Genomic DNA, 16,852 nt, shown 5'->3' with positions numbered 1-16,852 from the left:
TGCCAGGCTTGCTTCTGATAGTGAGGGCTACACATTCTCATTTAAATTCTGAATTTCTGCAAGAAAAATGACATGTTATCTAGTGTTAATACTCTAGGGATGCCATGGGTGCAGAACATATTCTTCAGGTTTTAACACACATTTTCTGCTGTCTTATGTTTTATCAGTATTATTTCAAACCATTTTGAAACTATAACAACAACAATCCAGTAGTTCTTGACAATAATATCCAGAATGTCCATGTAAATTTTCTCATAGAGAGAATCAGTTTACAAAACCGAACTGTGTTGATAAAAATAGAAAATATCTTTAAAACAGTGACACACGACAAAATAAACGCTTACTAAACTATCACATAACATTTATCCGACACTTTGTGACCAGATATCTCAACTCTTTGATTTCATATCTTTGTAATATATTTATCACTAGCTGCCCGACCCGGCTTCGCACGGCTATACTAATGTAAAAAAATTAAGCCACATCTCCCATTTACAGTAATGGTAAACAAAAAAAAATACAGTGAAAATTTATTACAATGCTGTATAATGTACCGGAGAGAAAATGAATAGCACCGATGGTTTCCCGACTCGTGCACGCAACGTACAACTGATGTACCCGTACTTCGCTACGGCAGTCTACAGGCAGATCACTCTTGCGCCGCTCATTATACATGCCCCTCCTTGTGGGTACGCCACTGCCGCGCGATGCCCGTTGCCATGGAGATGCAGAAGGCATGAACAATACAAAATCCTGTTCTCATGCAGACAAAGTACCCACTGTTGCCTGGTTTTAACCACCCATGGGATCTAATTTTCGGAAAATGTCATCCTGCGTAACATAAGGAACATTACTGTGAAGTTTCAAGTCTGTAAAATATAAATACTTGAAAAAAAGGGCAATAAAAAAACAAATTAAACAAAGAGAGAGGAAAACAACAATAGTTTAGGTTTGCGATTTAAAGTGATAAAAAGTATTTAAATACTAATTGAACTCTTATGAGGGTACTGATTGCTTCGTTGTTAATATCACACGGGTGTTTTTTACTTGTATGGGAAAATTAAGAATGATAAGGCATCTAGTGCGTGGCAACAATGTTAGTAGGCAATAGGAAATAAACTTCTAGCGCCTGCGGCATTGTCAACACACACTTCGTATGTGTACTGCATGTTGTATCTAACCTCCTCCAACGCATTTGATTCTAAATTGGACTTTTAGTAAGGATCCCTAATGTTATTGATAATATAATATAGCCTATAGCCTTCCTCGATAAATGTACTATACAACACTGAAAGAATTTTTCAAATCGGACAAGTGGTTCCTGAGATTAGCGCGTTCAAACAAACTCTTCAGCTTTATAATATTAGTATAGATATACTCATAGTCAATTAAAATGTAGTCGAAAACTTACATTTGCTGTGTGTACATGTTATTAAAGTTGTGGATTTTTTTTTATAGTTTTGTACCTGGCATAACTCTGCTTCCAGTGTAATACCAAAATCCACATTTTTGCTGGAGTTTACTACTAAATGGAAAATTAACATTTCATCACTTCCTCACCAGCTGTTTTAACACATATAGTAGACAAACAAATGGAAAACATTAGCAGTATCAAAGCCTAATTAATGTTTCACACAAACTACCCCAGCAATGATCTTGAAAATAATAGGTGTGATACTTTAACCATTGCCCAAAATAAAAAACTTTAAATAATGTGGATATTTTAACAACTTAAGATTCAAATAAGGCATGAAATCTAAAGCTTAAGCAAACAAGATAAAAAAATCAGTGACCTTTTTTTCGAACCACCAACTATAAATGTCATGATTAAAATTTTTTTTGGACATATATCATTGCTAATTACACTGTTTGTCATAGATAAACCTCAATAACTATCAACAATTTGACACTGACTGATTTTAGCTTGTTTTCTGAGTGTTTGAGTATTAATCATTTTTTTTACATACAACGTAACTACCAAGGGTGCAAGTCCCAAAATGTTTTAAATCATTCTTTCCCATTGCAACAATCATTCAAAGAATATATATAGAGAGGTCATCCCGAACAAAAATGTTTTTAAATGGTAAAGCAAAAAATTATTTTTTTCCTCAACCACTTGAGATGGATTGACCCTGAACCACACAAGATTCAAAACCACTGCATTTAGTGTTGCTGAACATACAGTATATAGCTTTCTGCTACCTTTCTCCAATAAACGAACATCAGTTTTTTCTTCTTCTTCCAAAAATACTTTTATTTGAATACACAATTTAATTATCTAAAAGCCATGATGGTGTAGTTGTCACACCATTCGTAAATCAACACGGTGAGCCAGTTTAAGTACCAGAGTAAATGAATTATAAAATTTTGAAAGTTGGCAATTTCATGGGGTTTTCCCAGAGAAGATAGGTTTTTTCACAGGGTATTTGTGTTTCCTTGAATCCCTTCACTCCACTTTTCCTTCCATCACTCTCCCAATCAAACCTTTCCCATTCTCTAGGCTCCTGGGAAGTGACATGTCCTTCAGGTATGGCAGCCAAGACTTCACATAGTACCAGTCTTCTCTTTACTTATCCAAGCTGATCATGCCTTAAAGGAGAAACCACATATTTTTTATGTTTTAAGCAATCTCTTTGAAACATCTACTGCATAATTATGAAGCCATAGATACCCACATCTGCATAGTACAACTAACTACTTTTTATACTGAAGTTAAGTTTGTCTATGTGTGAACACATATAACAAAAAATATATGTATAAAATAAATGTGTCTTTCAGTATGCATCAGTGATGTGTAACTTCTAACCTCTGTAACAAGCAAACTCATGTGTTCTCATGTTACAAATATATACATTTATAATACAAAAACCAGTCACAAAATGTAACGTAGAATTCTTAAAAATAATGCAAAGTGTGATAAATATACAAATTTTTATTTTCCAAATGCATTTCTGGATGCATATTACACGTAGTTTCCACACCCACCACTATAATTCACTGCCGGAGCAGCTACGTCGACTATTGAATAATTTGAGTTTAAACTATATAATGAAACTACTCCAACAAAAATGAAAAATACTTGAAAAGTATCTAAACCCCAGCTTTGGACCCGATTTTGGACAAGGAATTTTATTAAAATACCATCTATATTGTTAAAATTCAATAAACAGTTATTACTATGTATGTAGTTTGTCTTTGTGAAATTTGATTCGCGCCCTCCGCCACAGATGAAAGCACCATGGTTGTGACACATTTCCATTCTTGACTCCCGTCGCATTAACAAAATTATTCCTACCAAATACTGTATACCAAGAGCTAAAATGTTACACATCTAAAATAAAACTTTTTTATAGAAATTTTTACGGCTAACTAAGATGATAATCTTGCCTTTTTAGGTATAACAGCTTGCTGGAGCTGGTGTAAATTTTTATAAAAACTGATTACAAAAGACATTTTAAAATTATAGGACACAGGCTAATTATTGAGGTAGTTATATCTAGTAGACAACATGCTGATCAAAATGTTATCATTCTCATACTCTATCATTAAAGGTTTGTGCTAAGGAATGCTTTGATGGATTTCAACTTTACCAACAACTCCCAAGGACTAGCATATGTTCAATTGCTAAACTGAGACTCGAACTTGAATGATGCCCTAAATTTAAAAAAAAAAAATTTGCAAACTCGACAAACAGAAAAATTAGTTAAATATCACTATTCATGACAGCCAAAACACATGTAAACTTCAAAAACTCACGAGTTATGAAGTCTGGATGGGTTTTACACTTACCTTCTTACACATTTGTACATCAGCATCGTTATGAACGTATGTTCGACACATGACTGCACCGGACAAAATCATTCTGCTTCCATCTCCACTTACAATATTGACATCTTTGCTCTCTGACAAATCCTGCAAATGCACAAAGTATTTGTATCAACCAAAATAAAAGCTTTCAAATAAGGTCCCAACAACTCCATACATACTTGTATTTTCCTTAATAGTTGAAACTTATTTTGAAAATTTTACAAACTGTCTTTATGTTTAAGGGAAGATTACCATGGATGTTTTTGTTTCCTGGCTTGGTATACATGACTAAGCTGTCATACTATATGATCTGGTAGTATAGTATCTGCCCTAGAAGCAACTGTCCACTTAGAACGCATCCAGCCATCGGCAATGCAGTATTCTTGCAGTATTCTTGATCGACTCCTAAGCATCAATCAGTCTTTTTCTCCACTTAGAGACCGACTATACTAGGCCTCTCACCTGCCGCCTAAAGCTACATATCTCCATAGGACTTCAGTGGATCCCTAGCCATGTTAGAGTCACAGACAATGACAAAGCAGAAGATCCAGTGAGGCAGGGTACAATACTACACAAACCAGCAATTCTTCACATCAGCAAAATCCGACATCCTGGCCGCAATCAAGAGCTGGAAATGATCAAAGCTGTTGGAAACTAGTGCCGCAAAGAACTGGACATATCTGAGAGGCTGTACAAGTTGAGAATGGACTTTTTATTAATGTAAGGTTCTCTTTCTTCCCCTTGCCTCCTCCCCCCCCCCCCCCCCCACTCAACAAACACACATTCCACATGTATTTTTTGCACAAATTTTGAACCTTCGAACCATTAAGCTCTAAAGATTATAAAAAACATACACACCAATATTAAACAGCAAACACTCCCTGTACAAAATAATGTTTTTTTTGTGTATTTTACCACGTCGTTAGCATAAATCTAAACCTTTCAGTAGACACATCTTAAAAAAATATTTATGACTTTATTTCACTACAGATGCCATTTCAAATAAGAAAATAAAAATGATACATTATAAAATATATTCTGAGTTAAGAAAGGTAGGTATGCCATTAACTTAAAAGTATTGATAATTTTCAGTAAAAACAAGGAAAAAAAAGTGTTATTTCAATGTCCAGTGTAAAGCTAAAATTTGTACAGATTGTTGAGAACTCGCCCATAATATTTTGGTGGGCGATTCTTTTTGAAAATTGATGTAGAGTTTACATCGGCCAATCACAGTCTAGCTCAATATCCAATGGTTATATATCAGTTTTTGGAATGTTTGTACCAAAAAATTGTGACAGGTGTCACCATCACAGCCCTATTTTTTGGCGCAAAATAATTTTGGAATAAATAATATTCTTACGATTTATTAAAATTAAAATAATAAATCGCCATTGGAAAACTACTGGGTTCGTAAATTGATAGCCCAATTAAAGATTTTACTAGACAGTTTTATTGATTGCCAATATTTACATCACTAACAAATAATCTTATAAAAATGCCTAATAATCAATTATACTTAAAAATGTTTATTCCCCAGTCAATCTGTTTTTACACACCGCACACCTCGCTGGGCCGCACCTCTGGCACAACTCTCTCCGCAGCACCCCTGGAGGACCTCTGTTGCCGCACTCCACCGCCACCGTCGCACCTCTCCACGCTCCTCGCCGAGGATCCACTCTACGCTTCGCTCGGAACTTCGCTCGGGACTCTCGCCGCACCCGCAGCACTCTCACCACCCAACTATCGCAGATAAACTCCTTGCCCAGGAACTCCGCCGCACCCGCGGCACTATCGCCCCAACACTTGCCCCGGAACTGAACTCCTAACTCCTCATTGAACTGCTCGGAGGCCGGCGTCCTGGGCTTATATAGGCCCAGGCGCCATTTCTAGAAGTCGTAAGCGCGGCTGGGGCCAGTCGCGTCATTCCGTGCCGACCCGACGCAAGATTTCTCTCGAAAGGCGTTGGCAGCTCGCATGGCAGCGCGCGGAACTCCCCAGCTTGTCAGGTTAACGGCGCCGTGCGGGGAGCAGAGGGAAGGAGGGGGAGAAAGCGGCGACCCTTGTAATCTACCAGACACGAGCTGCACATCTCACGTTGCGGCGGCCACGTGACGTCAGCTCTGCACCTGCACGCCGCGACCCTACTTGCGTTTCGTGACAATATTGTTTAAAAGTTTACTTTTAATTAGTTTAGTTTTAAATAATTAAATTTTAGCTGCTAAAGAATAGGTTGAAACAACTGCTAAATAACCAAAAAGCTTTCAGATATGTTTGGAATTTAATTAATTATATTTTTTTGATTTCGAAAATGTAAATTGTTAAAATTATATAAATAAAAAAATAAAAAAATACGTGGAGCTCTGGGGAGTCTGGATCGGAGGTACGTGCGGTGTGCTGTTGGAGAATGTTGTTGCACACCTTCCCTGCTGGGACCCCTTTGCGCGAAGACCGATGAGAGCTTGTGCAGCTCCACGGACTTGACTGCCAGCAACGAAGCGGAGAGGTTCACGAGTCACGGCGACCAAGACCGGTGCGCAACGAATTTGAGCCACAGACAAGGCATCAGGCTTTTACCAGGCACGGAGTGACCTGGCCGCCTACTTTTGCTTCCAGACTTCGTGAATTTATGTCCAGCTCCTTGTAGAATAATAAACGAGCATCGGCATTGCACTCTTTCAAAAAAATGGCAGTCAACTAATCAGAGGATGGTGCCAGTGCGGTGTGTGGATTAACTTTTTAACCACACTTTAAAATTTGGGCTTAAATGCCTGTTGAGTACAGACTTTATATCTGAGGATTCATTTTGTGAACTTTAATTTTACAAGTATTTTTTAAAAAAGTAACTCTCGGGGAAAGAGAGAGAGTAACTTTGCCTGTATTTGAACATTAAATTTGACAGCAATCTGTTGTTGTCTACAATTTTGCACATTAGTTTCACAAGTTTACACGGTCACATAAATTTTCTTATAAATTAATTTATCTTTTACGTAACATGCAAAACCTTCATACACATAAGAATGAGGGACGACAGCTATATTTTGAATTTTTGATGGTGAATACCATACCGGTGTATGAACTAGTGAAATATTTTGTTTGGGTCACTTTAAGTTCATGCAAAATTTAAGTCCCTTACATTTTAACTTTACGTATGTACTATTCCCTTACATTGAACCAAAACACTTTTTCGGACTGAGTTAAGCGTATGTTCATCTACAGGTCTAGAAAATCTTTTGGACATGAGCCCTTAGTTTGCTATAGAACTTTTCAATAAATCTTAGAATTATTATTTTTTTCCATATACTGAAACTTCAGCAGATGTGTTGAACGTAATTACGATAAAATAAATACTACAAACTGTGCTGTGAAGTTATGTCCCTGAATGACAAGCGATTGAAACTCTTGCCATGAAAATAATAGTTGGAAGGAAGAGAACTTGTTTTTATAAAACCATAAATACTTTTTGGTATAATTATACAAACTATTATTTAATAGAAAATTTTAATTCAGGAAAAGTACTTTTAAATATTAATTTGTTGCTCAACTTTTGTTCATAGATTCACAATGACCCAATTATGGTTCTGAACTGTAAAGTTATACTTTTTGTATGATGTGCCTTATATATTTGTAGATTGAGCACTGTAATTTTGTGCTAACATTAATTTAACATAATGTTTTATAAAGGTGCATTTATTGTTATTGTAAATAATCTGTTTGGTTTACAAGTTAAATATTATTTTATTTTACTAGTGATCCAAGTAGCATGCTTATTGTGTAAAGATTTATAAAAAAATTTTACATTTGGTAACACATTTTCGATACTTTAAACCTTAATTTTTTGATCATTGTTTAGTTTTTGCTTGGAATTTTGGGATTTTTTACCCACTAATAATTTATTGTAGAGTTTATAATATTTTTAAAAATAATTTTAGAGTTTATAATTTTTTTGAAATAATTTTACACTCTGTTGGTTTTCATTTTTATCACTCGTGAAGCAGTGAATGAATATTTTGTGGTGAGTGGCCGAGTTGGTGAGAAATCATACCGGGCATTGCCCCAATATAAAAAAAACTACTTGAAATTAAACTTTGTACTCTTCTGGGATAGTGTATCATACTACAGAGTTCTTCACCATGTTAAAAAACAAATTAAATAATACCCCATCCTCTTCACAAAAATAATAGTGTATAGCATCCACCATCATCCAAGCAAAACTAATTTCTAAGATACACCTGGTTCAATAAGTATTGCCTACACAAGAAACACATGCACTATTATGAAAGTAAAGCCAAATTAAAACAAACACCATTAAGTTTTAACATACCTCTTTCAACATAACATCCACCATAAGTGCTTGCTTATCTCCTTCATCCAAATCATTTTGTATAGGCAGAGATGCCAAATTTTTCTTCTGTTTCATCAGTACTTCCGATATTGTATCTGTGATCTTCACGATTCCTGCTTTTGGAAATGCAATTCCATTACTGTTTATCACCTCTTCCAGCTTAAGGAGCAATGGCTACAAAAAAAAGTTAAATTAATACTCTTACTAAAGGAACAACATAAAACTCTAGATTAATTTTTTTTACATAACAAAGTTCTTCTAGGCCACTAAAATAATTACTAAACATATCATGTAACATAAACTCAAAATCTTGTTTTTTTTTTTTTTTTAAATAATGGTTGCATTTTATTCCTTAATTTACTAAAGGTGACGTGATCACAATATGGATAACTTGGTACTCCAACTGACGTCGTCAGGGGCTATTAGCCCAATGTGACTGGCCAAAATTCACCTCTTCACCTGTCCGCAAAACCGGGATCTCCCACCAATGTGTGCACGTTTTTCGCTAACAGGTATAGTCAGTGCCACGTTCCCGTAATTCTTTTATTTGATAGTGACATTTTCTTTTATTACCGCCAAGTGTATTTGTTTATCCTTCAGATTATAAATTAATAATGACGGCGCGGTGCTATGCACATTAATTTCAGAGTGAAATATTTTTCATTGACTCCTAAAACACAATTAATTTAATAACTAAGTAATGTTAATGTAAAAGGGCACTTGTTGCAGGGTTTGGTTTTATTCGCTTTCAGCATGGTTTGAAATTGGCCTAACTATGACTTTAGTTCAGTGATCAGATGCTTCGTGCGGCCATTGTGCACTGCTCTCCCCCAGAGTTTCTTGAGATTGATAAGATTATGGACTTCAGCATTTCCTACACAAGCTTCTGGACCACCACAGGCTATCAGCTGACAATGGATCATTAAATTTGTCCATTAATTTGATGTTACATTAAGGTACTGTTACTACACAGCTTTCAATATTGCAGCACACTATATTATACTATACTACAGCAGTTCAGCTTAATGCTTCTTGAATGGTGAGTTGGGTTTTGATTTTTTCACAGTTTCCTCCACAGACAAAACATGACTTATATAAAATTAACCCAGTACCCAAACAATGTACGCATGTAGCATGAAGCTAAAAAAAAATAAATAAATAATTTGCACACGTTTGAAACACCTTTATGTGCAAACAGTAACAATTTTATGAACATTATAGTCAGAATGATTTAAACCAGCCTTTTAATACATTTTGCTTCAGTATACCTAAACTTAAGTTTCTTAACAGAATGCAGAGTACTATTAAATACTTAACTATAATGTAACAGTTGAAAAAAAAAATTTTTCCTGTCAATTGACTAGTTAAATAACACACAATTGTCAAGAGACTCTTAAATGTGTATTTTCAGACTCTATTAAGTTTATGGAAAATTTTATTGCTTAATTTTTTAAGTTTCACTACCTTTTCATACTTATAAGTATGACAATAATTTACCTTAAGTTGGTCCCACAATGGTAAAGCTGTCCTGTTTGCTGAAATCAACATTTGAATATCTAAATCAACCAATGCAGCAATCTCATGCCATATAATTTCAGGCACTACACTGTATGTCATTGGTTTAATAGACACCCCTTTTTTTAAAATCTCACAGGAACTGCAGTCAAGACTGTGTAACAGAGAAAATGATACATACACATTACAACAAAGAAGTTTCAAAAATGTTAAATGCACAGCTTAACATTCCCAATTTGTTTTGGTCAAGTATTGTTCAATAGAAGTATAATGATACACCTTGCATTAACACTTTAAATACCTCGCACTTCAAATATTTAGGATGTTTCTGAAACTACTCAATCTAAGATTAAAAAACTGCTAATGACACAGTCCACACAAGTGAGTAGAAATCTGACGCAGTCAAGGAACTAGGCCAAACAAGCCGACATTTTCAGAAAATAAAAAAAAATTAAGAAATAAAACTCAATATAGTCTATTTCCTTTAGTGCATAAAGTACTTTAGGATTTTTTATTCTGTGGTTGAGTTGCTCCTGTTTGTCATGTATCAAATCACAAATTTTAATTCTATAAATTTTTCTACCCACACATTCCCAAGTGCTACCAGCTGTGCCACCAGTCAAGATTCTTGCAAGCATTGGCCAGGGGAAACAATTATGCTTTATCAGTGCTTAAAGTGGCAGAGTGTCGCTATTTCGGATGCAGAGTGTGTAGTTTCCAAACTAAGCTGCTGTTTTGCAAAGTGCTAGGGTGCATGCAAGTGTCTGCCAGCAAGGGGTACGCATGTGTGAGGTGTAACTTTTAAATAACGTTCCTTAAAGTACCACATTCACATCAAGTCTTATGAATCACTGACAAACTCTCAGGAAGAACATTTTTTTCCCCAGAATTCAAAGTGGTGACCATCCCCATGGGGAAAATTTGGCCTCCTCAACTTGAATTTTCCGATATTTGTACTACAGCTTACAAGATAACTTCTATATTACATTTTATGATTGGACAGGGTACCTGTCTTTGGGCACTTGTGCAAGTCAACTTCGTAGGCTGATGTATTTATGAAAATTGTCGTTGCTGCATGTCATAATCAGTTATTTCTCCCCCTGGTTACAGACTAACACTGTTTTAATAACATCTAACTGTATAAGGTATAAAAGCTTGAGACGATACTATCCATGTCCTATCATACAAAAATTAGGATAAATCAAAATTCAAATTGCACTGGATGTAGACAAATGAAGATGGCAAGATGTTTCCTCGGTGGCATCTCAGCGACCTCCTAGTATTTCCCCTCTTCACCCTCCACTTCCTTCCAGCTCTTCCACTGCTTCCCATACTTGCCCCACCTCTATTGTCAAGCATGAGTGCATGAGCATTTGGTAGGGCTTAAATATGCCTGTACCCCCTGGCATCAGCCTAATCATCGTTAGTCGTTACTTTAACAAGTAAAGTGGTGCTGCATGGGTCGCAACTGAGGTGAGTCACGGCTGTTGTATAATTTCCATTGAGCAGTTTGTGGGGTATGTGCTGGTCATACCAGTAGAGTAAATGTAATTGCAAATTAGTTTTAAATTTTATAAATTTTTGTCTCGGCCCACCACCTGCCAAATTTAGTCTACAGCCTTGTTCTTATGTGCCATGACGAGTCTCAGTTCACTTCCCAGTAAGTAAGTTTTCTATTTTGTTGTAATGATACGGGGTTCAGCTCCGTTGGACTGAGTCCTCCTTTGTACACCCAGTTTTCACTAGATGTTGCCTCTTTGAGAAAAGTTTTTCATGATCACTTCATTTTGTGTAATAAATTTGAAGCTTTGAATACCCCTAGTGATGCACATTAATACCATATATTCTCTCGTTGAGTAACGTAATATTGCCTTTTTTTTGTAATACTTTATTTATTGTAATTTGTAACAATGTGTTAGGTGTCTGAATTCTTTCCCGTGCTTAGTATTATAATTTTTGATTGTCGACTCTCAGTTTTTCTGCGCTTCCTAATTCATTTGATTGAGCTGTAAATTGTCAAAGTTAGTTGCAACGTTGGCGACATACGCAATATTATAATTCGTAATAATGTAATGTGTTACGTTCTTAAGCATGCTTCCTTCCTACCTGCTTCCATGACATACTTGTGTATTTTTAATGTTTTTGAATCAGTTGCTTTGCGTTGGCCACACGAGAATTATAAAGAGTAATGATCATCGTTGTTGCAAAATATTATTCAGCAATTATTTTCAATTCTAGTCATCTGTTTTCATTACACTTAAAATGTTGTAAACTAAAGCATCCTAATAAAAATGTAATCATCTTGTGGCATGGAAAATAATTCCATATTTTTGCTCTACAAAGATGAGCATTCTTCTCCTACTACCACATTACAGCAAGTGATTCTCTGCACCTTACTTGTCACTATGTCACTAGTACATTATTCACTTTAGTACACAGTATTCTAATTTATTGGGTTCCTTGGTAACCTAATATGTTGCCAAATTACAAGGAAAAAAAAGTTTTTAAATTAAAAATACTAAGGATTAATCTGCTTATAACAGTTCAGACCCTCCAGCTATTTTTTGTCTTACGTTACAGTTAATAAATAATTGTAAAAAATTATAACATTGGGAACTTCATAAGTGATTTGCAAAGTTCAGTATTTATGATGGATGGCATGTTGAAAAGTGAATAAAACATTTTAAACAGTTTGTAGTGATATATTCTTCCTTTAATCACATGCACAATAATGTCATTACATGACAGTTTCATACCAAGAAAACAAATTCACCACGAGAAATCATCACGCCACACCAGATTATTAATGTTCCATATAACTAAACTTTAAAAAGAAGATAGCAATATCCGCATTCGATTGCAAATCAAGGTACAAAGCAGAGGAAGCCACTGTTCACTCGAAGCAAAAACTGAAGATCACTAAAGTTTGGCCTGGACCCTTTCGCAGCCGCCTGTGGTAACTTCTAGTTAAATGAAGGTTAAACTGCACTGTCAGGAAATGGCATGCATCTCTTGACAAACATAAAAAAATTGGCTTTTGAGCCAAAAACCAAAACGTGATTTGACTGGTACTGCAGCGATTGATGAACTGAACACAAAAACACACAAAATACAGAAAAAAAAAATCCTTTAACAAACACACTAGTGGGAAATTCCCCGGTTTCTGGCACTGATTGGCCATTAGTCCTTGAAAGTTCATGATTTGCAACTTCCCCAATGAAAATGCCTTCTGATTAGCTATACATTATCTATACAGAATAACTTCAGGATTGTCCGGAGCAAAGACATTCCCACATTTCTCAGTTATCACATCTGTCTCTCACACACACAACAATCACAGTATTGAAACTGTTAGTTGGGGCAGTGCCATGGCATGGTGTGCTGCTGGCTTTCCTTACATTACATACAACACAACCATCTACACTATATTTTAGAAACATAACAATAGTCAAAAAAATTCACCTAAACTTGAAATTACTGAACTGACACAAGATTTAAGTAAAACAAAATAGCCTACTACAAAATTTCCTTTATGCAAAGTAGTACAATTTAGACACTATACTGAAAATGGGTGCCTATGGGCCTAAACAGCTTTACCAAAAATAAAATATAAAAAACTCCTAATGACTTCATATAGTAATAAATGTAAATCCCCACTAATAAATGCCACAGTGGCCATATCAGCATACAAGCAGATGACATACTTCAATTATTAAGAATACATATAGGTTTGTATTGGAATACTTCCAAAAAGCCAGATTTTGTTTAAATTATATAAAATGGACAGCGGTAAAATACAACATAACACACTCAACGAAAAAGCGTGATCAAAGTTTAAAATAGGTTACTATCTTAACCAAAGCAAGTGACTTGATCACTTTAACACAGCAGTTGAACAGACACACAGCAATCTGTTAAATGCTAAAAGCTGGCTCAAGCTATTGGTAAAATATATATGTGCACAGGCCTTGCACACATTGCCTAGTATCAGCCACAACCTCACCTCTGTTCTTTATCTGCTAAGTCTCGAGAAAAGTAAATTTCTATAAATATTTATGACATTAAAGTTTGTGGTTTTGAAGTAAACTCTCTGCCTAGGACATGTCACACATGGTAAGTTCAATTTGTAGACCTTAGTCCACATTCAAATTCTTGTTGTAAATTATAGACAAGTAAACATAATAATACACTATAACTCTCACATATCAATTTGTTTGCATTAACATGAAAAATTGTTTTTTTTAGACAGTAGATCCATAGCACATATTTGAATTTTTGCATCATGACCACTGTTGATGTTATACATAATGTTTTACTTCACCCAGTATACCTAGCTTGGATTGGAAACTACGATGGAGAATCCAAGACAGCGAGAATTCTAAGTAACAAGTCTCATACATAAAATGTTAGTTTTAAATAACAGTAGAGAAAAAAAAAATCATAAAATGTTTTTATTATGTTGACAATTTGTTACTTGAAAAATCAAATCAACATATTACTTACGTTTTTTCAGAACTATTTGCAGAAAGTACAACGAATTTCCTGTTTGAAGGTATCCCCATCTGGTAGAAGTCAGAGGAGCACATATCTGCCAGCACCTTCAAACTTTGACACAAATGGGCTTTTCCTTCAGGACTGGCCAGGTTAGGGCCGACCACAAAAATGCCCAACACTGACATACCCCCCGGGAGAACACGAATTGCCTAGAAGAAAAAAAAAAGTTATTGTGTGCATACTTATAACTAGTGAATAAATGGATATCCAGTAACTATCCAGTATCCGGCCTATATTTACTATCTGGCCGAATACCAGATAATAAGCAAGTATTCGGCCGGATACCGGATTAAAACAAAATATATATAAAATTTAGATACTTTATTTAATCCACATAACAAATAGAATCACAGTATTTAATTTTACAATAAAAAAAATAGTATTGGTACTGCACTAAGGGTAAATTACAGTGAATGAATACCAATTTCTCTGCATTAAGAGGCAACAATTGGTTTCGCTTGTCTTCATAGACACAGCCAACTTCAGAAAAAAGTCTTTCGTTGTATACGCTGCTGCAGGGTGCTTGGCAATGTATAGTGGGGTCAAGCTTGTTCTAGGAGTCTGGTGAATCTAGTACTTTCTACTATGGATAATGGCTTGCAGTCTAGAGCAATTATTTCTGCTATTAAATAATGATACTTTTTGGCTTTTGCGTCATTTATGTTCCAAAGCAATTTCCTTCTGAAAGATTTTGTCATAGTCAATTGCTTTTTTGCTGATACAGAAGATCTTTATTCAGTGCACGGAATTCATTTGGATGTTTTGTTTTTATATGATTTTTCATGGCAGAAGTACCTAGAAAAAATAGGATAGATACCATCAACAAAACTCTTCTACATACGTGCTTTACGAAAAGTAATTAAAAATCGAAAACTCAGTGTAAATTAATTTGTTGATTTCGTATTGTCTGGGCGAGTCAGAAGTTTAATCAAAAATTATTTTTATATAAAAGCAAATAAAATAACATTAAGAAAATATTCTTGAATGATATATTTTTTTTTTCATATTATGTAGGTACCAGCCAAGAAGTAATTAAAAACAACAAAAAAAAATAGCTCATTTTGTTTAGTACATTTTGAGACATTGAACTCTTGCACTCTATATTATTATTACTATTATTATATATATCAATTGTTTGACCTTTATGTTATTCCCTGTGGCAACACTGTTCAAGTTGGTCACTGTGCAATTGTTTTGTTATTTTGTTTTTCGTTTTCGTTTTTTTCTTACTCACTGGTAGAATAATCATCAATGGCGTAAGGTGACGAAATGTTGGTTACTGAACGAATAAAGTGTCTGTGCAACTACAAAATGTTTACAATGTGTATCAGTAATGCGCGATACAAAGCGATAACCCAGTCCATTCCTTAAAAACCTCAATAGGTTATGGGCCCAGGATCGCAGGACTGTTTTTATCGACTTTATTTTTTCGTTGCACGTGTGTTAACCCGTTTCAAGTTCTTGATCCATTAGTCGGTCGAAGTTTTTCGAAAAGGATCTGAAGGTAAACATTGGCAATCTCGAAGGAAAGAACAACTGGGCTACATGGAAGTACAAGGTACTTATCCTACTCAGAAGTATTCCCGGGGGTGAGGACGTTGTCATCGGCAAGTTGACCAAGCCTGTCCCACCCAATCCAACGGCTTCTGCTCAACAGGTAACGGCTCATGATACCAAATTAGACTACTACAAAAATGCAGACACGAAAGCTTTATTGATTCTGACAAGTAACATGACAGAAGAAACTTTAACACAAGTAATGAGGTACAACACTTCAAAGGAAGTCTGGCAAGAGTTACATAGATTATATGAAGGTGTCACTGAAGATAAAGCTTTCTGTCTATGTATGCAATTTTTTACGTACAAGTCAGATTCCAATGACGACATGGCTAGTCACCTGTCAAAGATTAAAAATATTTGGAATAACCTCAACATACAGTTGTCTGAAAGCATGGAAATTAAAACTCTGCCCGATATGTTACTCATTTGTAAGGTTCTGGAGACTCAGCCCCCTGAGTATTTCTCAGTCAAATCCAGCTGGCTTCTAATGCCTAAAAGTGAAAGGACGGTTGAGAATTTAACCAGTCAGATCTGTACCCACGAAAGAGAATTAGCAATCAAAGGCTCTCAGGCCAAATGTTTAGACTCACAAGAGGCACTTGTTGCATTCAAACATAATCTCAAGTCCAAAGTAACCTGTTACTACTGCCATAAAGAAGGTCACGTTATTAAGAATTGCATAAAATGGAAAAGGGATGGTAGGCCACCTAAAAGTAAATCTCAAGACCTTTCTGACAGCAACATGGTGTTATATGCTACCAACAATGAAGTATTTTCCGCCAACTGTTATAATGAAAATTGGTTTGTAGATAATGGTGCCACAAACCATGTTTGCAACAACAAGTCTCTTTTTATGTCTGTTAAAGTATTCAGTTCTCCCCATAAGGTGACAACAGCAAATGGCATTAGTGTACCAGCCATCGGTACAGGCGATATTGTTGTCCACACCTACATTGACGGTACACAGAAAAAATTAACATTTTCTAATGTTTGGTATGTGCCAGAAATTAGCAAAAACCTATTTTCTGTTTTGTCTGCTCAGGACAAAAACCCTGGCAGCAAGTTCGTTTCCAC

The 16,852-nt window shown here is 35.5% G+C and overlaps 1 protein-coding gene across 3 annotated transcripts in view; it reads right to left on the bottom strand.

Annotated features, from left to right (window-relative positions):
- Positions 1–16,852, bottom strand: part of LOC134529219 (protein odr-4 homolog) — a 51,510-nt gene that overhangs the window by 14,038 nt on the left and 20,620 nt on the right. For 2 of the 3 annotated variants that reach the window (XR_010074500.1, XM_063363091.1), the window contains exons 3-6: positions 14,168–14,367; positions 9,647–9,818; positions 8,129–8,323; positions 3,790–3,912 (exon numbers count right to left, since the gene is read on the bottom strand). Coding sequence is in view for 2 of the 3 variants with exons in the window: in XM_063363091.1 (XP_063219161.1) it covers positions 3,790–3,912; positions 8,129–8,323; positions 9,647–9,818; positions 14,168–14,367 (690 nt within the window). In the remaining variant the exon portion in view is untranslated. Of the gene's footprint in view, positions 1–2,226; positions 3,913–8,128; positions 8,324–9,646; positions 9,819–14,167; positions 14,368–16,852 lie in introns of those variants that run through there. The other variant, XM_063363092.1, reaches the window with a different exon arrangement.

The sequence above is a fragment of the Bacillus rossius genome, chromosome 2, assembly GCF_032445375.1.
Source record: "Bacillus rossius redtenbacheri isolate Brsri chromosome 2, Brsri_v3, whole genome shotgun sequence".
NCBI classification, from domain to species: domain Eukaryota; kingdom Metazoa; phylum Arthropoda; class Insecta; order Phasmatodea; family Bacillidae; genus Bacillus; species Bacillus rossius.
The sequence above is the reverse complement of the archived record's forward strand: the minus strand, read 5'-3'. Positions and strand labels throughout refer to the sequence as shown.